Raw genomic sequence first — 23,345 nt, 5'->3', positions numbered from 1 at the left:
ATGTCTAAAAAACAGGAGAAGGAGATAAAGGCTAAAAATGAAGACATTTTTACTTTTATATTGTCATACTTCAACATATAAATAAAATAAATAAATAAGATTATTTATATATGTGTGTATAGGCCTGGCTAAGTTAAATGCAAACTCAAAACACAAAAGTTTTTGGTGACATTTATTTGTCTCATATATAGTAAGAACATCCTCTGTTACAAAAGCATAGAAATAAATAAATAAATAAATAAATATGTAGGCTTAAAGAGCGCCCTTCAAACCCTCAAAGGAACCAGGGTACGATCCACTACCAAAATTTTTGCCTCGCATATGAAGTGCCTCTCATTACGGCAGCTGATGTCATTCCAGTTTGTCAAGGTGTTTTCGACGGTAGCATTGAGCTCGATAACAACACAGTCCTGACCGTGCGGGTGTTTCACGCCTTCAGACTTGTCAATAAGGTCGAAATGTTCAGTGGCATTGTCTGGGTTGCCTGCAGACCAGAATGTAAGAGATGTTTTTCTGTCGCCAACCCAAGTAAATTGATTTTCCTCCCTCATGTCATCCAGCCCAATCCATGCTTCAGGAAGAACCACTCCAGGGGTTGAGTTCTTTAATTGTGCAACCAATTTAGTCAAAAACATCTGGTCCTTTTCACTTTTAACAATAGCCAGGTCTCCACCTTTGTCTATGCAATTTGCACGGGCCCCCAACCACGTCAGCACCTCAACGGACATCTGGAAGCAGCGGGAGTTGTGCTCCTCCCAGCCCTTCCTGCAATTTGAGCATTGCAAAGCGTCCATATCGCAGTAACCGTCGATTTCCAAAGAGGGTGACTGCAGAATGGAACGCACCATCTTGTTTCTAGTCTTTTCTGATGCCAAAGTTGACACATTGCCAACGATCTCTTCTTTTAGATTTCTTATTTCTTGATACAGCCATGAAACACTGTTGTTGGCAGAGGTGACATTCCACTGGAGTTGGTCCACTTCAGCATTAATTTGTTGGTTTTCTTCAAGTAACTCTAAATGCTTCTTCTGACAGAGGGCTATGGACAACTGGAGGGCATTCGCCACTGCCAACTTCTCCTCCGAAATAGCTAAAGATCCATTGAGTTGTTGTATTTTTGCATTCAATGTCTCTCTCTTCAACCTCTCGTTTGCCAACATGTTGTTGAGGAATGTGATGTTTGCACGTGTTTCATTCAGCGTCATGTACAAATGTAGCTTTTCATTCTCCAATTGTCGTATGTCATCTTGACAGGAAGTCAGATTTTGGCGGAGATGTTCCACTTCTACGAAAGACTCCTCCAACTTCTTTCTGCTGTCCTCACAGGACATGATGTTCGATTGAAGAACAATGCGTTCTGCAGATAAATTCTTATTCAGATTCTGGTAGAAACTTATCTTGGCCTTGAGATCTTCGGTTTCTTCATACACCTTTTCCAGGGCCAACTTTTGGCTGGTCAGTCCATCTCCAAACCAAGTGGAGGTTTTCGCTAATCTTGAGCGTAATATAACACTTTTCTTTTTCTGTTCTATACTTTTTGTGTGACACAGAGTGAGATTTGAATGGAGAAAATGCTTTTCCTCCAATAGTCTTGTTCTCGTGGACTCAGCAGAAGAAAGATTTGACCGTAGAAGTTGAACTTCGTCTTCCAGCAATTCCTTCTCTGCAGACAATATTTCTGTCGTTAACACGTCATTGTCCAATTCTGTCGTCAGCAAAGTATTGTTGGTCATCGTTTCGTTGAGCTTCACTCGTAGATTTCTGTTCTCTTCCTCCACATTTGTTTTATTGACCTGGCAGGAAGTCAAACTCGACCGGAGAGAACCATTTTCTGCTGATGCATTTGCACTTAAGTTCTGGAAAAGAGTTAGGTTCGCCTGGAGAAGTTCTCTTTTTTCAGATAATGTTTTGCTCATGAGCAACTCATTTGCCAGTTGTGTTTTCAACCAAATGTTGTTTGGTTGTACTTCACTGAGGTTCACCTGTAGATTGATGTTCCTATCATCCTCCAGTTGTTTTTCTGACTGACAGGAAGTCAGATTTAAAAGAAGTATACTATTTTCAGCAGACACATTTGCATTTCCCCTCTGTGCATGAGAAAGATTTAAGAGGAGAAGTTGGTTTGTATTCTTCAGTAACTGTTTTTTCCCATTTAATGTTTCACTCAGCAACCTCTCATTTGCCAATTCCCTCCTCAGCAGAGTGTTATTGGACTGAGTTTTGTTCAGCTCTAACTCTAGATCTAGATTCTGACGTTTCTTGTCTTGTTTTTCTGACTGGCAGGAAGTTGAATTTTCCAGAAGAAAGATATTTTCCGCAGATACGTTGCCATATTTTCTGTGGTGTAGACTTACATTTGACTTGAGATGTCGGTTTTCTTCAGACAATGTTTCGCTCGCCAAACTTTCATTTGCAAATTCGTTTCTCAGCCACGTGTTGTTAGCTTGTGCTTCGGTCAGCTTTGACTGCAAATTTCTATTCTCCTCTTCTCTGCGTTGGTTCTCTGTCTCACAGGTTTTAAGGTTTGTGAGGTGAGAAGCCTTTTCTGCAAATAAACGTATACTCTGATTTTGGGCAAAGGATAAATTAAACCGGAGACGTTGAATGTTATCTTCTAGCAGCTGTTTGTCTGTAGTTAATGTTGTACAAATCGACCGCTCCTGAGCTAGTGATTCTCTCAGCAAAGTTTGGTTTGCATTTGATTTGGTCAGCTGCAACTGTAAATATCTGTTCTTCTCTTCTTCCTTTTGTTTTTCTGATTGACACACAGTTAGTTTTGAGTCAAGTAAACTGTTTTCTGCAGATAAATCTGCATTTATGTTTTGGTGAAGAGTTAGGTTTGCCTGAAGATGATGCTTCTCCTCAGAAAACCTTCCTCTCATCAACGTCTCATTCTCCAACTCTTGTCTTATTAAGATGTTATTTGCTTGCGTTTTATTTAATTCTGTCTTCAGATTTCTATTCTTCCTCCCGCTCTCTTGTATTGCTGACTGGCAGGAAGTTACATTTGACAAGTAAAACATCTTTTTGGCATATAATTTTGCACTCTTGTTTTGGGCGAGAGGCAGGTCCAACTGCAGGAGCTGGTTCCTGTATTCCAGCGAGTGCTGTTCTACGGCTAATGTTTGACTCAATAATCTGTTTTCTGTCAATACTTTTATCAGCACAGTGTTGTTTGAAAATGATTCGTTCAGCTTAAATTTTAAATTTCTGTTTTCATCCACGGTTTGTTGTTTCTCTGCCGAGCAAGCCTTTAAATATGACCACAACATACTATTTAATGCAGATAAATGTGTGCTTATGTTCTGGGCAGAAGTCAAATTAATCTTTAGAAGTTGGTTTTCTTCGGCTAAGGTGAATTTTTTCAACCTCTCTGCCCTAATTTCTTCATGAAGCCACGTGTTGTTAGCATGAGTTTCACTCATTTTTACCCATAGATTTTCATTTTCATTCTCTTTCTGTTGTACACCTGACTGGCAAGATGTTAAATTTGATTTCAGAAAAACATTTCTTCTAGAAACTTCTGTATCTGTATGCAGGACAAGAGAAAAGTTGAACAAAAGAAGTTTGTTTTTATGGGCCACTGTTTGATTTTGTCTAACTAATGTTTCAGTCGTTGACCTCTGCTTCGCCAGTTCTTCTGTCAGCCTACTGTTGTTGGCTGGGGTTTCTATCAGCTGTAAATGTAACTTGATCTTCTTGTACGCCATTTCTGTTTTGTCTGAGCGGCAGGAGTTGAGGTTCAACAGCAGGTGTTTGTTTTCAGTGGTCGCTCGTTTGTAGTTCTCAGCTAAATTTGTACAATTCTCCTGCGCTAGACTCAGTTCCGACTGTAGCTGAAAAATCAAGTCCTCCAAATGGTTTCTCTCCAACCAAAGGGTTGTATTCTCAGTCTTTAACATTTGGTTTTCCAGTTGAAGGTGGCCATTTTCTGTCTCCATTTGCCGTCTTTCCAGGGTGTGTTTCTTTTTGATTAGAATCAAATCACTCTTAAGCTTCTGTGTTTCAATATGGAGTTGATACAGCTCAAACCAAGCAAGAGAAAGCATTCCAATACCAAACATAACAAAGAATGAACACAGAATAACAGTGTTTAGAGTCACTCTTTTTTGCAATTGGACAGCCTCATGTTGCATTACCCCTCCTCCAGGATTCAGTCGCTGTCATGATACGATGAAAGCATATCTCAGGCAGAAAAATCTCTTTTTGAAGATGCAGGGTCTTTATGGAAGAAAATAAAAAACAAAATATTGGTGTTAGGTATGAAGATGTATTTTATAATATAAAACGTAAATATAACATAATGTATGTCAAACAATAAAACTGGCAGATTTGGTTTTTGTTACTTTTTCAATTTCATTTGTCGAACCAATAACCTGATTATTTCAAAGAAGAACAAAATGGAATGGGTGATAAGCAGCCTCCTCTACTGTAAGCCCAACCACAATTCTTAACTGGAAAATGTCCCAAAGCATGACACTGACACCACTGGGCTTCACATTACTTTATTGCTCCAAATGGCCCTTCTCAAATGAGTACCAAAAGGTTACCACTTTAACCCAACCTTTCACAGAACTAGGTGAATTTAAACCACCTGAGCTTTTGTATCTCTTGATGCTACATTTTTGTTTTTTTTTTAATTTTAGCTTAGTTTGACTGTTTCTGTCCAATAGTATAGGCTACCAGTTTGCAAGTACGTCACATACTCCACCCAGCAGCCAAATGCTGGTACTTTAAAAGTTCTTGGACCGTTCTGACTGTGGGACTTCTTGAATAATTTGTCTGTTTTTGTGAACTTGGCTTCATATGTCTGTCATAAAAAGAAAGAAAATCCAGCCACTACTTCAACTTTTTATTTGATTTGAACAAGTGTATCTCTTTATGGCAGGTTAGACTAAATGGCATTTCTTGATTTTGAACACCAGCTCGTTGCACCCATGTTGTATTTATCCAAGTACATTTTTGCTTTGTTTTTATTGTTTATTTGATAATGAGAGTCTCAAAAAGACCTGATATGAAGTGATGAAAAATCATGCAGTCATGATGACAACTACATATACAGTGAGGAGAAGTTAGTATGTTATCCCTTGCCAATCCCAATGCTGTACTGTGATGAAATATGTATTTGACCCTATGCAAAAAGTAACTTAGTAAGTCAAACAAAGAAGTCATGTTTTTGTAGTTGGTCACCATATTGGCTCACATTTCAGATTGCTGGTTTGACATTCTCCTCTTAATCCATTTTTGCCATGCCTCTAGTTATTTTAAAAAACTTGTTTTTTGCATCTGGTCACTGTAAGAAAAATCACCAAAAAAAGTTACAAGCCACTCATTTCGTTTTTGTTGGACAAACCTAGATGACCGGCGGGATAAAGCGTATTCTTTATCCCGCTGATTTTCCCGACTGTATAATAGATATTGTTTTACAGGAGAAGACAAATGTAATTTAAAACTTTAACGTTTAAATAAATGCTGACTGACCTTATGATGCACATACAAACTCGTGGACAATCTGATCACATCTGTAATGTTGATGCACAGCATTATTTGAAGATCAGCTCATGGGGGTGGGGCCCCAGTGAAATATATCCTTTCACATAGTACTGCCAGAATTTGTTTTTCTGTTTTTGCTGCAGGTGACATCCTTTTGTCCCATTACTGCCAAGCAATGCAATTTTAAAGATTCCAACATGAGCTCCAGCATTGATCAGCATGTAAGGTCCTTTGATCTTTCATCTTGATACTTTCATGTGTTCATTTATTACATTGCCTAAAATACGCTTCTGCTTATGAGTCGGCAGTTTCAGGGAAACATAGAAACCTTGAGCTGCCTTTAGGCTTTATTAACTTTTCTGAAACGCGGACATACTTTGTGACATACATTCGGAGCCTATTCCAAATGATCAACATTGTCCAATAGGTTTTAACTTTGCATGGTCAAAGGCAGTTGCACATTTCATCAATCCATCATAAACGTGTCTACGTTTTACTGTAAATAAAGCGTTGACCCAATAAGGCAGGGACTTGACAGCAGTGGTTCTTTGAAGGTCAACCACGGTGTCTAATCCAAAGTAGTTGACAGAACGCTGGTTTCCAGAAGAACTTTCACCTCTCATAGAGGAAACCTTTCCTAACAGCTCAGTGTTCCCATTAACTGCCAAGACCGTGGCAGCCTATCACAGTCTCATTTGGCCCCCCACAGTTTTGTTTCACCAGTATTGTGGGTGGGCTAAATTTTAGTGGAAAGGTGCAGTACCACATTCTCAACACTCATTCAAGTAAGATTTAAAGGGGAGGGTGTTTTACACATCATATAACAAGAGAGAGGAGGAGATAACTGTGTTTTTATTTAATTAAATATTCTGATTTTTTTTTATTTTTACAAATGACTGATGCTGGACTCTGGTCAAGTGTTCTTGATATTGCAGCAACCCTGATGAATGTTTGGGGCCAAGAGCAGGAATCATCTTCTGCTTGTTAAATTTCCTTTTCACCATTGTCCCGGTTTATGTGGCAGACAATGACATAAAAGAACTCTTACCTGGACTCACTTGTCCAGGAGCCTGAATACCAGCAGATTTTACACCAGAAACAAAAAGTATAAACACTTTATGTCTGGCCATTTCCCCGTCAGCTCCAATGGAATGTGAAGTGTTTGGGTCATTTTAAGTTACGTGTGATGTTTATTTCTATATACAGTACAACACAGTTCTCAGTGTAAATGCTGTCAGCCATTTAAGGCCATAAAAAAAAGACTCATTTTTTTCCCTCAATTGGTTTTATTATAAAAGTTGAAGTTTCTAGTCCGACAGTGAACAAGAAAAAAAAGTCCAATAAACATCCAGTACGAAAATAATAATAATAATAATAAAAAAAAGACAACATGATGACGAGGAAGGCGAGGCTGGGTTTCCATGGCGACACAGAGGTACTTGGGTGTTGGGGAGGGGCTATAGGAGTATCCATGGTTACAGAGTGTGGGGGCGGGGTTTATTCTACTATCCTCTGGTGTCAGACAGTTAAAATGTGAAAATGACCAACACACTCACACATACAGTTGCATGAACACACACGCAGTTTTCTTGTGTGTATGTTTCAAAGGTCTGCGTTCCTGAACTCTGGACAACTCTTAAAAATAAATCTAAAAATGCTATTCAAAAGGTACTTAACTTCAGGAGTCCTGAATCCAAGTACTCTGGGTACTTTGTTTTTATTGTGATAGGTGGAGAACCAACTGAGTCCAACAGAACTGTAGTTAATTGTAATAAACGTTGAGCTGACTTAGACCAGAGGTTCTGTACGTTTCGGTTCTTTTCCATGTTCTGTTAACATGTGCATGTTACTGTAGTCTGTTGAAACACACCTACTGATACTGCTGTAGCACTCTCACTGTTCTCATTGTGAAGTCACAGTTCACTGACAACGGTTGTGACAATCGGCCATTTAAACACTTCTGTGACTAAAAAACAAACATGGTTCAGTGTTTTTAATGTTTGTCTACCGCTTGTTCGCATCACAGCTATAAGCGCTTGAAGGTTTATATTCTTTGCTAAAAGAATAAATATAAATAAGTAAAAGGTAAACTTTTAGGAACTGTTGTGAGGAACTAAAATGTCACCATTTTTCAAAAGTACTGATTACCCAACACTCAGGATTCAGTCCATTATTGGTTGTGCCACTGCCAATACATTAACACTGTCCAAATTTGGGGATTATAGACTCACTCACCCACATGTTCTGGAACTGCCTCCTAAATTTAACTCTAAGTCACTGTTAACAGAAGTGCACAACAGTGTTACTGTTGGTGTTAAACAGTCACCGATCACATGACTGAAAACAATGTGGTCATGTGACTGCACCCTCTCATATGATAAAGAATCAAAGAACTAACAGCTTACTTACATGTTGTATCATGACTGCCTTTATGGGATGATGGACTCGTCTCCTGCCTGGTCTCACCTGTCCCTCATCCTCGTCCCTAATGCCCTGTCCTATTGCCTCTCACTGAGCTACTATAAAGCCCTGCCCCCTTATCTGACTTGGTCCAAAAGACTGCCTGACCTCTGAAACACACACACACATACACACACACACACACCTTCCTTTCTCTCTCTGCCTCTACTCATCATCATCATCCTCCTCATCGTCATCCTCGCCATCATCCTCGTCCTCTTCCTCTCCTCCCTGAGCCGAAGAGCCAGGATTCCTGGCGTACGTTCCGCCACCGCGGTACGCCACCATATCCTGCAAAAACAAGACAATCCACCGCGGTACGCCACCATATCCTGCAGAAACAAGACAATAAAAGTTATAAAAGTCCTGGACACTGCAGGACAACTGCATCATACACAGACTAATTTCCGCCACCCAGGGAAAAAAAAAACGAATAGTTCAAGGTGCAGTACCACTGCTGGCCAGTGTGGCTGATCTCAAAAAGATCTCCTTCATTCGTTGTACCCCTGTGTTACAATGACAATAAAGGCTATTCTATTCTTTCAGCCATGCCAAGTTTTTAAAAAATGACTATAGAACATGTTCCTGTAAATATAGAGGTTCCCCGTGTTACCACTTATAAAAAAAAAAAAAAAAAAAAAGACTCAGTGGTGTTGTTGGCACTTACCCGGTCGTATTTCTCTCTTAGTTTCTGGGCCTTCTCTTCATACGGTTGTTTCTCAGATTGTGACAGTTTGCTCCACATTTCACCCAGTTTCTTGGCGCATTCACCTATAGACACACCAGGGAACTGCTGCTTCACACTGGGACGGTACTCGCTGCAGAATACGAAGAAGGCGGAGCTGCAGGACGAGAATATCATTAATTCTGATTTAAGTATAGATAATATATAGTGAGTTATAAGCAAATCCCAGAGCATTTACACGGCACAAACTTTCTGACAGCACTGCATCCCTGGAACTTTTTACTATAAAAGCATTACTTAAAACTTACGGGGGTCTTTTAGGAGCATTAGGGTCTTTCCTTTTGCGACCTCTCTTTCCAAAACCCTTGGGTGGGACATAGTCTTTCATCTCCCTGTTGTAACGCACCTTGTCAGCTTTGGCCATGTCCTCAAAACACTTCTTATCGCCGGGAGAAAGACCCTGCACGCAGACCAGAACACTGTTACCCCAACTTTTGAAAGTGCCACTTCCTCTCAAATATATCAATTAATCACAGAAAATGTGGAAAATCAAAATCCATGCATCTCCTACCTTCCATCGCTCAGAGCATTTCTTGGAGAACTCAGCAAAGTTGACAGACTGCTCTGGGTTTTTCTTCCGGTGTTCCTCTCTACACGTCTGCACAAAGAAGGCGTACGCCGACGTCTTCCCTTTGGGCTTGTTGACGTCCTTGCGCATCATACTGACAACTTATATGAAGTAGGAACACACACAAAGAAATTAATATTTTTTATTCAACCCATTTGAAAATTATTATTATAATTATTAAAATTAAATCATTCTACTCCATGAAAATATGAATAAAAACAGTTCTAGAGAACCAATATTGTGGCTGCTAAAACAAATGTAATTATGTAAATGTAATTAATGTTTCTGATCACTTATAAACAGGCTGTAGATGTGTTTCTACAGATTTTTGTAACAGCTTAATTTTAATAGCTGCCTGTCTTCGAGGTTTGCTCTTCTAGGCCAGAAACAATAACATATTAAAAATACTTGATTTATTTTATCCTAATTTTTTTTAAGTAATTTGGTGATAAAATCAGCCGTGTGCCAGCGCTAATATCTTATTTGGTTTGACAAAATCAATAGGATGAGACAGCTCCAGGTGTCAAACATTTTAAAAGAATTCACCTTAAACCTTTCTACTTTTAACTGTTCACAAAAAACGAACCTTGATTTGTTATTATTTGTTTATTTTATACTTTGTTAATGCGACACGTCAGTTTGCAACTTTCTCCGTCTCTCTAATAATAATGACCTATCGTTACATATTCAGCCTCGATCAGCCATCTACCTGGGCCGATGAGGAATAACAAAGAAAAGAGTGAGGATCCATTTTACTCCCACTGGGAGCAGGGAGGCCCGCAAACACGGGGTAGACCCCGTCTGACTGCTTACTACATGCTGGGACATCCTGACTGGAGTCTGGCAGTGGCACCCTGGCTGTGACATAAGAGAGGATGGGAGGAAAAGCGACGCTCACAGCGTCCTGTATAGGGTATACGGCCGCTGCAGTTAGCTCCGCCGTGCTAACAGGCTAACTCTGACAGAACAATGGGCCACCATTTGCTTCCCGCCCTCTGCATCGCTGTTCTCCCCATCCCCCTTCACTTGAGAGCAGCTTTAGCAGCCACATGCACATTAAGCAGATACGTTAGAATGTTAATGATGTGAAAGTATAATTATTTTCACACAGCATGGACTTGTATTTTAATCAAACCCACGGCGTCATTTTAACCAAACTCGCTGGCTCTGCAATGGAGATATGAAGTCAACACGGTAGCTACGCATTTTCAACGCAGGGCCCCAGCTATGCTCAGGAGAGGTCGTTATTGCACAAACGGGACGCGTCTATTTCCTGACATTCATGCTCCAAAATGGGCGTTTCGTGTTTACAACTACACGCTTTGTTCAGTCATACACACAAAGGCTGCGAACCACGCACAGCGAGCTGAACGCGGCTGCTGCGGGGAGCTGATAGCGGCCATTTTAAAATCCTTTCTCATCTTTTTTAACGTTTTTTTTTTTTTTCTAAAATCACAGGAGTCACTGGCTACAAAAACACAACCGGCATAACGGAGCCAGTTCATTGTCAGTTAGTGCTAGTGACTGTGACCGGCTCCGGCAGTGAGGGGCCGCGGTACTCACTCGTCAGGGGGCCGGTTATAGGCGGAGGCAGACTTCGGACCGGGATTCTGGGTTCGGATCTGGGGTTCTTGTTGTTGTTTGGAGGCTGTAACAGCGACTGGAGACGTTGGTTCACTTTCAAACTGGGTCGACCTCAAGTGCCGCTCCGCCCCCAGCAACGCCCCCGTTGGTTATTCTGGTTTACGGGGCGGTGACGGAGCGTGTCACACTGGGCGGGGCTGGTCCGAATAGCTGTCAGTGATTGGTTTGTGGCGTCGCGAGTGAAAACCCCGTTATTGGGGCGGGAATTCTACGCACACAACAGGGTGGCGCTAAGCGGCGAGGCTGTCCCTGAATAGTCGAGGGTTTTTGTGTCAAATCAAATGGCTTATCCGCTAGAAGGGAGGAGGGGCAAGAGAGCAGCCGCAGCACATAGAAGGATGAAGATGCACTTCAGGCTACGTTTCGTTTGTCTCGTAAGTGGGGAATTAATAACGTCACGTCCGTTTAAATACCCAGTTGAAAAAGTAGCTGAATACCAAAGTACTATATGTACCAGATGGCATTGGACACAAATACTTTTGTGTTTCAACTGCTTTTACCACATCATGACATCATGACATGACCCTCTGTCACTCGTTTGAGACCACTTACTGCGTGATTCACGCGGCAGGTGTGTGTGTGTGTGTGTGTGTGTGTGTGTGTGTAGTTTTCTAGGATGTTTTTGTCTTCTACAGTTTTCAACTGCACACATGTTTTTGTGCTACTTACTTTCAGTAAATCTGTTCATGGTGAATAAAAGCACAATTCTCACACATAGATGATACTGAATTCTTAAGTCTCTAGATTGTTGAATACTATAAACATGATAACATTCCTGCAAAAACACATGAACAATGGCAGCAACCAAACTATACAGGTAGAGATGGGGTCCTGTCAGGGCTCTCGGTGCAGCTTCTCTGCCCCCATCAGGTGGGATGGTGGAGTCTGATAGAATATTCTGAGCACTTCCAATAAAACTCTCAGTTCCTCTTCAATTTATATAAATTTCCTGGGCAGGTACTGCAGGTACATTTGTCTTACTTCTGCTTCTCTCAATCTCATTTTCCACCATCAACCACAGACAGACACCTGTCCTCCATGCAGTGTCTGTTCACGTTACAGTGTTTGACCGTCACATGCAGATTATCAGCAGGTGCTTTCCACCCACAACTCTCTGAAAATCACATACGGGGAAATGGGCAGCATTGAAGGTAACCACATGCTGGAAACTGCTGGAACTTTTTTTCTTTCTTTCTCCTAAATCGACTTCCTCATTCAGTCTTAATACCTCAACCTCTAAATTTATGAAATAAATTGAGGCAATCAAGGCATTTCTATGTGACTTTGACGATCTGTTGTCCGTCTGGGCTGGTTGGCAGGGCAGGGGCCACTGTGAGTCTGGAGAAGGAGCGGACAGTTTCCTGTTTGACTTAAGTTTCTCTGATGATGTCACACAGCTGGAGTAAAACAGTGCCTCAGGGTAATTACCATATTAACATAGGCATTAAGGTGTGACAGGAAGGTTAAACTCCCCTTTGATGAGTTTCAAAATAAAGAGCATGCTCGAACAAGGGAACTACAAGTTACAAGTGACAATTGAGCAAAATAATCAAAAATACAGTATGTTGACATGTATGACAAGTGGACGACAGAAAAATCTTCTGTGTTGCATCTACGGTCCAACTTGGTTTGGTCTGCTCAGTGTTAGCGTTAGTGTAACACATATTTCTGTTTTATTCATGCATAAAACCAATGACAAACATTGGTGTCCAACATCAGTCGTTGTAATGCTTCTTCTGTGTTACTGCTATGCTCAATTATTTCTACTTTCTCACTGTAGCTGGGGCCAATCCACTCATTCATTTGCAAAGTAACAATACAAAGTAAAGTAGGATTAAACTTACACATCGGGCAGCATTTTGGCAATGGTGGGGGGAAACATTTCCTTTAAAAGGAAGAAATTTCCAGAATATTCCAGCAGGTGATTGCATCAGGTGAGTCTGTCTTATTGTTATTGTGAAAGTGCCTGAGTCTGTACTTCCTGTTAGGAAACTGAAAGTTAACGCAACACTTTACGGCCAGATTACCGCCAGATTTGGAAGATGAATATGTTTGTGACATTTTTACTGCTGACAGTCCTGTGGGAAGAGCCAGGAAGAGTGGACGCAGGTGACCAAATGAAGACAAGGAGACAAACGTCAGTCACTGTTGGACAGCTGGAGCTGAGCCAGAACACAGGAAGTGCAGGTAACAGGTGCTCTGTGCTGAGTGCTGAGTCACCTGGAGCAGTGTCTCATTTGTTGTCTGTCTGTGTCCCCCAAGATTTACAGCATGTGAATGTGACGGAAGGAGAGGACTCTGTGGTGCTGCCCTGTCAGGTGAATGTGTCCAACACATCTGTTGTAGTGTGGAGTCGCAATAAGTCAGGGATTGTTCATGTGCACCCGTGGGACAGAGACAGTCTGGACCTCCAGCACCAGAGGTACAAGAACCGAACACAGATGCATCCAGACGCTCTGCAGAGTGGAAACCTAAGCCTCACACTGTTGAAACCAACTACAAATGACAGTGACCTTTACAAGTGCAATGTCAGAGAGTATGGAAAGGATCTCAGCGAAAGAAAAGTGCAACTAAAGGTCACAGGTTAGTGATGTACAGACACCAGGGCTAACATTAGCTATAACAGTCCTAGTACAGACACCAGGGCAACCCTAACATTAGGGTTAAGTGTGAAGCCAGTCCACAATAATCCAGATACAAGGGTTCAGAACCAAACATCTACCAAAAATTGCTTTGTATGTTATTTTGGTTTGATGCCGTGTTCTTGTTTGACTGCAGAACCATCATCACCCACTACAGCGGAGGTGGTGGGGCCGGTGGTGGGGCTGGTGGTGGGGCTGGTGGCAGTGGTGGGGCTGGTGGTGTGGATTTTCTACTGTAAAAAGTCGAGAGCTCACCAGCGACAGGGTAAGTTTATGGACGACGTCATAGTGTGTTTGATTCATTTTGCTTAAATGTCCTCTGATCAACACTGAGCCTTATTCTCCTGTGGTCCTGAACATACCTGCATATGTGGACGTTCACCTAAGATGTCCCCGAAGCGCAGCCACTCACGGGTCAGAGGTCAGATGGTGAACATCAGAGGTGCAGAGAGAGAAAGGAGGTAGACTCAGGGGTGGCGTCTGCTCAGCTGTCGGTGAGAAACACAGCGTGTCAAACACAGATGCCAGATGTCAAAATAGAGTGGAAAAAAGGAGCTGTACTAGTCAGCTCTTATGGCCCCGATGGAAGCACTGATGAAGGCCCTAGTTATAGAGCGAGAACAACCATCAATCAGGAGGACTTTAGTCTCACCCTGAAGCACCCACAAGTCCAGGAAGAAGGAATCTACACCTGCACCGTCTATGACAAAGATGAGAAAATCCTGATGAAACAGGAGGTGGAGCTTCATGTCAAAGGTAAATTCATAACTAAGGCATAAATGTCCCACAGTTTAAAAAGCTCATGTAACAGTTTGTTCCCTCAGTCCCCCAGATGGTGGTGTGTCCAGGACAGAAGTCTGTCTGTCTGTCCTTTGATACTGAAGTCCTGCCAGGAAACATTAAGGTGATTTGGGACCTTGTAAAACCAGGGGAAAAAGGTGTTTACATACACATCGAGAACGACCCTGAAAACACAGGGCCAGAACAGGACTACAGAGACAGGGCACAGATGGAAATCAATGGTAATAGATGCAGGCTCACACTGACCCTGGATCCATGGATGCCTGAAGACTTCGGGACCTACAGCTGTACAGTGTTGGAAAACAACGACGAAGGCCGCTACCTGAGAATGAAACATATTGAGCTCAAGATGTCAGAGTGAGTAGATGTTTGTATCCGCCTCATTCTTTACTTCTCTTTTATCTCCATCTCTGTGTCTTCTCACTCACCTCCAGATTGAATTCTGGCTGATGACTGAGCTGTCCACACCATCAGAGAGGTCACCTGAGTGACGTCTTCAGATGGGAAATCCAGATAAACTATGAGAAAAACAGGATGATAATAGAATAGTCCTTTATTGTCATTGTAACACAGGTGTACAACGAAATTGAGGAAGAACAAAGCTGGCTGCCACTACTGCTGCTGGGCCCGACTACGACCTGGCTCCGGTTCTCCGGAGCCAGGTGAAGCCGGCCAAGACTTCATCGAGATGAGATAAGACGAGATGAGATGAGACAAGACAAGAAGAAAAGAAACAGGAGGGAACAGGACGAGACATGATGCTATTGATCCTTTACATGTTGCAGCAGCATAGTCTACCTACTGGACGTAAAAGAGTGCAGAAATATGAGTTTGTGTTTCGTACTGTTGCTGTAGTTGTTAATAAATTGAAACACTAAATTGTTTAGTCTGGTTCTTCGCACACAAGCCTGATCAGAAGTTGAAAGTAGCTTCTGTGAGCACGTGGTTCATTTACAAATCCAAAACCAAAATAAGATCCAGATGTAGACACCAGTGGAGCCCTTTGGCCCAGAGGCCACGTCTCTGTCATTGGTGTTGAACCCCAGGGTTCACCTCCTGGGCAAGTTCAAGTCCCTGTCAGGGCGGTTGGTACCTTCCAGTGGACTGACCACCTGCAGGAAGGTTCAGGGGGGTTGGTACGGTGCAGTGTGATTTGGGTGGTGGTCATGGAGACTGCTGCCCCCGTGGATGGATGTAGAGACCAATGTGCTAATACAGGCATGTCCAACCCGTGGCTCAGGAGACACATTTTTATGGTACGTAAATCTCAGTACATGTGGTGTTGACGCAAATGACTTGGAGGGAAAAACCATTTAGTATAGGCCGACCAAATTCACTCCAATTTACTCGACCAAATGGCAGGAAAAAATGCACAAGAAAAGGAAAATATGAAGATAAAGACAGAACGTTTTTGACAGAGTGAGAGAGTTTGTTTTTTAAGGGATGGGGCGGTTCATGTGTGCCCATGTATATCATGTGGCAGTAACACAGTAAACCAGCTTCACTAGACAATAGGTTCTAATCTAGAACCATTTCATTTTCTTTATTTTTCCTGAAAGAACATTTAAAGGAAGTGGATTTCCGTTGTGACCTGGAGTCAAAGACATTGACCAGAATTCCTTAGAGAAGGAGTTCTCTGATGGAGACACCACTGAAGAAGAGAGCAGACAGAGACATGGAGGAGATGGAGGAGAGACAGAGATTTGGTCTTTTCAGAAATAAGGATTTTTGTGTTGACATATGTCTTAAAACATTTAGACTTTTTAGACAATTTATATCTAGATCAGGAAATAGAGTTAGAAGAAATATAAGCTAGAGACAAAGTCATGGACTTAAAACTGATCAGAATACTGGTGTAGAGCAAACCACATTAGATGAAGGAGAACAAGAACAAAAGCAAATCCAGGAAAAATGGAAGACATTTAAAAAGTGGATTGAGAAAAAAAGGGTGTGGGGGTGACACACCTCAGGTTGAACCACAGATGAAAAGTAGATTTGCATTTAGATAAATACAAATGTGAGAATGGCTACGCTGAAGAGAAATGCAACAGGGAAAGTTCCAAAAAAATCAAATCATAAAACTTTTAATGCCAATCACAAAAGCTTGGTCCTGAAACTGCTGCAGTCGACCAATCAAAATGTGGTTCACAGCGACTTGTCCACGTGGAGCAGGATGTGAGGTGTTGAGGTGATGGTGGGGAAGTGAAGCTGTGGGCGACTCAGGCTCAGCCAGTCACTCTTCACCGGAGACAAGATGAGGACGTGGTGGGGGTCGCTGATACTGGGTGAGTCAAACACTTTTCTCACCCTTGTTGTGAAAACAGATTTACATTTTTAAAAGTAAGTGAAATGATATAAACTGCTTTGTACATGTCAGAATAAGACATACGCACAAGTACATTTTCAAAAACAAACGTGTATTTGGAGTTTCACCTTCTCAGAATTAACTTTGTAAGTCAGAAGTCAAATGTGGATTTAACAAAACAAGTTCATATTATGAAAATAAGAAATTGACATTTTTGAAAGAGAAAAAGGGAAATCTTTACTTAAAATGTTTTTGTAAAGTGTCCAATTATCCAGGTTATTTTTACTTAAAATGTTTTTGTAAAGTGTCCGTCCAATTATCCAGGTTATTCAAATGTGAATGATTCTGTCTGTCCTTGTCAGCTGTCCTTAGATTTTCTCTGTCCTTTCACCCATCCTGAGGTTTGAACATTATTAACATAATTCACAAATTGTTGTTTTGTTCTTTTTTGGGACTCCTGCCCCCATGTTGCAGGTTTATTTATGGCACTGCGGTCTGGACAAACTGTTTCAGCAGGTGAGCTGACGCTGAACTTTGATCATCTGTTACTGTATCTGTCTTCGTTTGTCTCCCTAACTGTCTTCGGGGTGGGTGTCTCTCAGTGTCTCTGACAGTCCGTCCCAACCTCCAGCAGTTCTTCAGCAAAGACGTCCTGTATATGAGCTGTGACCAAGGTGGACAAAGAATTAGGAGGACGACTGGAGGACAGACAGAGCCATGGACAGCTCAAAGACAGACAGGTTTGTCTCCATCAGACTCTGGACTGTACTGGTGTGAGACCAGTGATGGGCGGACGAGTGAATCGGTCAACATCACAGTGGTTCCTCCAGGTACACACGCTGTCTCGGCAGTGGCTTTTGACATGAATCAATTTAGTCTTTTACGTGTCTTCTCAAGCGTTCTTCTTTTCAAGGTCCTGGTGAACAAAGATAAAGATCTAAAGCCAAGTCAATTCCTGAAGTGACACCTGGTCATAGGTGTGATAACCACTTGTGTTTTGTGGGTCATTCTGTCCCGGCCTTCTTTAGACTGTCCACTGATCCTGGAGATCCCAGCGCTGCCCGTGATGACAGGTGGAACGGTCACATTCCTCTGTAGAACCAAAGACGGTTCAAGAACAGCAGCATTTTTCTTCAGGAACAGCACCGACATTGGAGGCAGGACAGTGCATCAGCAGGTGACCTTGGGTCACATCCAGCCCTCAGATGAAGGATTCTACTCATGCTCTACAAACCTGCTGGGCTCGTCTCTAAAGAGCTGGCTCAGGGTCCAAGGTCAGTGACATCAGTCTTTCATGTTCGGCATATGTGCCACAGTGTCAAAGTCATGTTTTTGAAAATCTTCTAGAATGTGATTTAAGGCATTTTATAGTCTCAACATTGTCGCTAACTGAGATTAAAATGAGTATTTTCGAACAAGCTTTGTTTGAAACGCCAGTTTCTTGTGTCGCAGGCTAACAGGAACTTTTGTACAAAATCGGATTTGAGTCAAATTTACTAGCAACCACAACATTTGCTCTGTTATCTACAGGCCACGCCCCCTCGACTGCTCCTCCTCCACTTTCTCCTTCAACTCCTCCTCTACTGCCGTCTGTCTCTGTGTTCAGACTCTTCTCCCATCTAGTGGTTGTCTGTCTGTTCTGCATCAGCAGCGTCATGATGGTGTTGATATGCAGCATGACGACAGGTAGCAAACATGCTAACACACACAGACACACACACACACAGACAACACACACTTTCTAATAATATCGTTCACTTTACCTGCAGGTAAAAAATCACCTGTTTCCATGGAGACCACACACTACCTCACAGAACATAATCACGTCGCAGTGGGAGGCGGGGCCATCATTGAGAATGAGTTTTAATTGCACGATGAATCAATATTCCCAATGCTTTTTGACATGAAATTAAATGAGTTTTGTCCTTTGTTCTAACCAGTCAACGATATTTTAAAAATAATAAAATAGTAAAATGTTTGTAGTAAATCTTAATGTTGGGTTTGGTTACAGTTTTAAAAACACTTGAAACAGTGTTGGTGTAACAGGCAACATTTCCTGTCAGTGATGTCACTCTAGCCCTACAGGCCAGGGTTTGGTCGGTTTTAAGTATTAGCCACAAGAAATAAACCTAAGTTTACCTTTAAGCATTATCAAGTCCAAGTCATTGTTAGTGTCTAAAACTTGATTTTCAAAGTTGCGTTTAGGTTAGAATTCTGAACATTAAACCCAGGACTTAGACCAAACAATCTGTATCAAACACAAACAATACACCAGGGATAAATGTGTTGGAGTTAAAGTCAAACCTAAAACATCTGGGTTTTAGATTTCTATCACCAACAGTTACACTGAGTTTAAGATGACATCATCATGAGGAAAATGAATTTTAGGTAAAAAGTGTTTATGCTAATGTCAGCAGTTCCATACGTTTAGGTCCACAGCATTAGAACTGAGGTTAAATGTATCTTTACTTTTTTTCTTTTAGTCTGTCTCACTGTCTGTTTGAATCATGAGCTCTGGGGTAGGTCGGGAGCTGCTCTTCAAATGACCAGGTTAAAGTGATCAACCAACTGCTAATGCTGTGTAATGAAACTGAGAATCCCATCCAATTTTATAATGAACGTATTTATTTCAATAATCTTCATTTATAATTAATTCATTTCAATTTACAGCAAGTCATGATAGCAATAGCCTCCTGCGTATGTGTGAGTCGTGTGTATGTGTGTATATCACATGACCCTGATCTTCAGTCTGAAAACCCGGAACCTTCAGGAACCATCTGGAGCAGCTTGGATCAGTCCTCAGCCCCAGCTTGCAGGCGCGAGGGCCACTTTCAACCGCACTCCCACACGTTAGTTGAGCCCAACACTTGTGCTCCACCCCAGGCCCGTTTGTCCTGACCTTTAGGAGACAATCCTGGGAGCCATAGTCAAGAAAAAGGACTTATGGGTAATGTAGTCCATCCGTAAACGAGTCCATAGATATGTTCATGAGAAACGTAGTCCACAGCTTATGACTGAAAAAATCTATTGGACTGCAGCACAAGGGGGTTGTGGGTGTTTTAGTCCAGACAGAGAGGGATTGTGGGAGATTGTGTCCTGTAGGACCACAGGAGGATTGTAGGGGTTTGATAAGCCCTGAATAGACTGTGTGTTTGAGCCCCATTGTGTTTATTTACAACCACACAAGTCTGTTATGTACACAACACCCGCACACACACACACATACACACTCACTGTCCTCATGTCACATGACTCGGCCAACCAATCAGTCGGTAAATAAATAAATAAATAAATAATTAGGTGAATATAAATATTTCAATACCAACTGAACCCTACAGTCTGATTCATTATTTACTGATAATACAGAATTATCAATCAACAAACGAAGAAAAAAAAAAAAAAGAGCAATCGCTCAATCAGCTGTCCCACAGATGGACTGACACGCCCACTTCACTGCCGTCCAAAAACTTGGCCTGCTCGTCTTCATCCCATGTGGGGAAGAAGACAGGAGTTAAAAGGGTTAAAACTGACACCGGCTCTCCCTCATGTGACTCGCCCCAGGAGGGGCGAGAAGGAGGAGCAGGAGACGGCGGTGTCAGAGGGCGGGATCTGAAGAAGGCGTCCGTGGCTCAGCAGTCGCCGATCAGAGTCTGTCGCGAGCAGGTACCCAGATGTAGGGTCCGCTCTGCTCCTCCACGACACCTTTGACCTGGTGGTAAACCTCCTCGAAGCTGTCACCGTGCACGATAGCTGTACACACACAAACACACACACACATATACATCGATGACATTTTTATCTAAATATTCACATCAACAAAAAAAACTTTTTTTTTTTTCTTTTTTTTTTACCAGTGAAACACTCAAGGAAATCCTGCTCCAGTTTGATGGCTCGGTCTAGAGCTTTCCGTGCCTGATCCTCAGACAGACGCTTGTTTAGGTCCCTTGGAATGAACACACACACACACACAAAAAGGTCACTATCAATGTCTACAGTTTTCAAAACCATGAGTTTTGCCAGACCACTTCAGTGGAGGCTCAAATCCAAGAAAAAAAAAACCCCGGTTTGTCAAAGCAAAATGAACATGGCTGGGAACAGTTTTGTGAAGTGCTGCCCCCTGTGTCTTGAAGCTGCTACTGCTACAGTACACTGGTTGTCAAGGACTTACAAGATGTTCTCCAGGGACCGTGGTCGGATGAAGATAGCAATGGGCTGGAGTTGCGCTGCTTGAAGCCTCCTGATGGCATTGGCTGACACATCCAGGATGCAGTGTTTCCCCTGGTCATCAGAAGAGGGCAGAGTTTATTAAAACAGGACTGAACAACAGCCAACACTGTTCACAGGGACTGCACTTTTTCCAAAATTTTCACCGTCCCACCTGCTCAGCCACCTGCCGGACGCTCTGCACCGACGTCCCATACAGGTGGTTGTTGTACTGCCCCGCCTCGATGAAGCGATGCGATTGGATATCCCGCTCCATCTGTTCCCGAGATGACACAAAGTGGTAGTCTCGCCCATCTAGCTCATAGTCCCTGCGAGGACGAGTTGTGTCTGCACATAATGAGACAAAGGTCACATGACTGACTTCCTGTTCCCTGAGGTTTCATGAGTCCAGTGGAGTCACTGGGAGACATACGTGGGACGCAGGAGCCAAACTTGTCAGGAAACTCAGACAGAAGGTCATCGTTGACCCGGTCTTTGGTCGGCCCCAGGATGATGACAGGACGAGCGTAATCCACTGAAGACGGAAGAAAGACGTAGAGAGAGACATTGGATCTTTATCAGATGAGGTCCACACAGAAGACACAGTGGTCCAAATGTCTGAATGCGTCCAAACAACTGACCTTCAATCTGAGTGATGAGCTCGTAACTGTGGACAAAACCGTCGCGACCTGAAATGGAGACGTTCCAGTCAGAGAGAAGGGGCACAAGAGAAAGGTGCAAAAGAGGCTCAGTGGACAGGAAGACAGGACGGATGTATATGGGACAGACAGGAAAGACAACATTCAAATTATAATAACGACAGACGTAGCCAAAAGTTTTCCAAACACAAAATCACAAAAAGGACAGAAGGACATGTCACCTTTACTCTTCATCCTTGACCACTCCTTCCTCTCCACTCTGAAACACAGGGGCAAAGTCAGACCAGAAGACCTCAACATCACTGCACCTCATACTGAACCGTCTTACCTGTGTTTGGACGGGACATAGCCGGACTCCTCCAGCTCCCCCTGCTGGCTAACCCGCCGCGCCTGCCACCACTCGTCATCGGCACTGTCAGTCACGTGGAGGATGTCACCAAAGTTAAAGTCCAGGGCCTGTGAAAGGCCACCACAGTCCCACTGCTTGTCGTAGTCGAACAATGCCCTGAAACCAGCAGGGGGCTCCACATTACAAATGCTGTGATCATCATTTAAATACAAAAGTGTACAAACAAAAAGATGTAAAAACCCCACTAGGGTTGAGTGTGGTCTTCAGGAACTGGTATAGATAGGTGTCTGAAAGACCTGCTGGTGTAGAAATACCTGACGTAGAAGCTGCGGGTTCCTCTCAGACTCCCCGAGGTGGAGTTCATCATCTGTTCCCTCAAGTCGTGGATCTTGGCCTCAAAGCGACTGTACTCTGCAAACAGAGCCAACATGTGGACATGGGTTTCTCTGGTGATATATATTTATTTATGGTGCGAATGTGAACTAAACTTCCGACCCCAGCGTGTGTTAGAGGCCCACCTTCAGGTCTGTACTGGGCTATGATGGTCACGTTCTGACCGGCGTTCTTCAGAGCTGCGGCCGCCTGCTCATGTGTGGCGTATCTAAGGTCCACACCGTTAACCTGAAACCACAAACCAACAGATGAAGACATTGGACACACTGATCCAGAACCATCAGGACGGGGTCTCCATTACTGGTTCCCAGCATACGCTCTCTGCCAAGACCTGGTTTGGTTGAATTACAAGTGTCTCTGAATCCACCACACTGAGAACCAGATCTTTCTAAAGACCTGAGGCCTCACGCAGAGACGGCCTCACTGACTAGGACCTCTAGTTCAGCTTCATTTCTTTTTGTCTCTTGTTTATGACGAGTTCTTGTGCAAAGTGTGAAATCCAGTGACTATTTAAATATATTTGCATATTTCTATGGGGGCGTGGTGTGGTACTTCAGCATGTTTGATTTGGGTTACACTGGGATGTACAAACGAAACCTGCTTGGAATCATGTCTTCACACACTTTGACACATCTGATTTTTTGTGCATTCGCCAGTTTCTGGGTTTTAACGTACGACATTTTTCAGTAGGAAATCCACGCTCTGTGTTGATAGGAGAACCTGGTCCAGGAGACCCTGGTCTCTGTGATGACAGGAGAACCTGGTCCATGAGAACCTGGTCTCTGTGATGACAGGAGAACCTGGTCCAGGAGACCCTGGTCTCTGTGATGACAGGAGAACCTGGTCCAGGAGACCCTGGTCTCTGTGATGACAGGAGAACCTGGTCCAGGAGACCCTGGTCTCTGTGATGACAGGAGAACCTGGTCTCTGTGATGCCAGGAGAACCTGGTCCAGGGGAACCTGGTCTCTGTGATGCCAGGAGAACCTGGTCCATGAGAACCTGGTCTCTGTGATGCCAGGAGAACCTGGTCCATGAGAACCTGGTCTCTGTGATGACAGGAGAACCTGGTCTCTGCCACTTTC

General features: G+C 42.9%; 5 protein-coding genes across 14 annotated transcripts in view; 2 read left to right on the top strand and 3 right to left on the bottom strand.

The window, feature by feature from the left end:
* Positions 1–140: 140 nt before the first annotated feature.
* Positions 141–6,621, bottom strand: LOC103389846 (abnormal long morphology protein 1-like). The gene is made up of 2 exons (XM_017036328.2): positions 5,482–6,621; positions 141–4,221 (listed from the first exon to the last, which is right to left on the bottom strand). Exon 2 carries the CDS (start codon positions 4,134–4,136, stop codon positions 267–269), a length of 3,870 nt encoding a protein of 1,289 aa, XP_016891817.1. The 5' UTR covers positions 4,137–4,221; positions 5,482–6,621; the 3' UTR covers positions 141–266.
* A 604-nt stretch (positions 6,622–7,225) lies between these two features.
* Positions 7,226–10,976, bottom strand: LOC103389826 (high mobility group protein B3-like). Its single transcript, XM_008325423.3, has 5 exons — positions 10,830–10,976; positions 9,210–9,367; positions 8,947–9,098; positions 8,621–8,795; positions 7,226–8,244 (listed from the first exon to the last, which is right to left on the bottom strand). Exons 2-5 carry the CDS (start codon positions 9,357–9,359, stop codon positions 8,119–8,121), a joined length of 603 nt encoding a protein of 200 aa, XP_008323645.1. The 5' UTR covers positions 9,360–9,367; positions 10,830–10,976; the 3' UTR covers positions 7,226–8,118.
* Positions 10,977–11,121: 145 nt separating this feature from the next.
* Positions 11,122–15,347, top strand: LOC103390177 (uncharacterized). 2 transcript variants are annotated; one of them, XM_008325922.3, is made up of 7 exons: positions 11,122–11,284; positions 12,987–13,097; positions 13,173–13,493; positions 13,689–13,817; positions 13,940–14,308; positions 14,377–14,710; positions 14,927–15,347. In XM_008325922.3, exons 2-7 carry the CDS (start codon positions 13,028–13,030, stop codon positions 15,048–15,050), a joined length of 1,347 nt encoding a protein of 448 aa, XP_008324144.2. In that variant the 5' UTR covers positions 11,122–11,284; positions 12,987–13,027; the 3' UTR covers positions 15,051–15,347. The 2 variants fall into 2 exon arrangements, with proteins under 2 accessions (XP_008324144.2, XP_024913919.1); XM_025058151.1 differs by lacking the exon at positions 11,122–11,284 and having other exon boundaries at positions 11,510–13,097.
* A 1,229-nt stretch (positions 15,348–16,576) lies between these two features.
* LOC112487864 (uncharacterized) lies at positions 16,577–19,423 on the top strand. 2 transcript variants are annotated; one of them, XM_025061031.1, is made up of 6 exons: positions 16,577–16,638; positions 17,133–17,174; positions 17,261–17,398; positions 17,687–17,932; positions 18,189–18,344; positions 18,428–19,423. In XM_025061031.1, exons 1-6 carry the CDS (start codon positions 16,608–16,610, stop codon positions 18,523–18,525), a joined length of 711 nt encoding a protein of 236 aa, XP_024916799.1. In that variant the 5' UTR covers positions 16,577–16,607; the 3' UTR covers positions 18,526–19,423. The 2 variants fall into 2 exon arrangements, with proteins under 2 accessions (XP_024916799.1, XP_024916795.1); XM_025061027.1 differs by having other exon boundaries at positions 17,261–17,488.
* The window catches only part of dlg4b (discs, large homolog 4b (Drosophila)), a 21,263-nt gene continuing 17,183 nt past the window's right edge, over positions 19,266–23,345 (bottom strand). For all 8 annotated transcript variants that reach the window (XM_008325368.2, XM_008325375.3, XM_025061012.1 and 5 more), the window contains 10 exons: positions 22,388–22,490; positions 22,184–22,280; positions 21,849–22,025; positions 21,742–21,779; positions 21,503–21,550; positions 21,295–21,396; positions 21,037–21,209; positions 20,827–20,936; positions 20,510–20,601; positions 19,266–20,408 (listed from right to left, as the gene is read on the bottom strand). In XM_008325368.2, coding sequence (XP_008323590.1) covers positions 20,302–20,408; positions 20,510–20,601; positions 20,827–20,936; positions 21,037–21,209; positions 21,295–21,396; positions 21,503–21,550; positions 21,742–21,779; positions 21,849–22,025; positions 22,184–22,280; positions 22,388–22,490 — 1,047 coding nt within the window. In that variant the 3' untranslated portion in view covers positions 19,266–20,301. The remainder of the gene's footprint in view (positions 20,409–20,509; positions 20,602–20,826; positions 20,937–21,036; positions 21,210–21,294; positions 21,397–21,502; positions 21,551–21,741; positions 21,780–21,848; positions 22,026–22,183; positions 22,281–22,387; positions 22,491–23,345) is intronic.

The sequence above is a fragment of the Cynoglossus semilaevis genome, chromosome 1 (genome assembly GCF_000523025.1).
Source record: "Cynoglossus semilaevis isolate Cse_v1.0 chromosome 1, Cse_v1.0, whole genome shotgun sequence".
In the NCBI taxonomy this organism is placed as follows: domain Eukaryota; kingdom Metazoa; phylum Chordata; class Actinopteri; order Pleuronectiformes; family Cynoglossidae; genus Cynoglossus; species Cynoglossus semilaevis.
The sequence above is the reverse complement of the archived record's forward strand: the minus strand, read 5'-3'. Positions and strand labels throughout refer to the sequence as shown.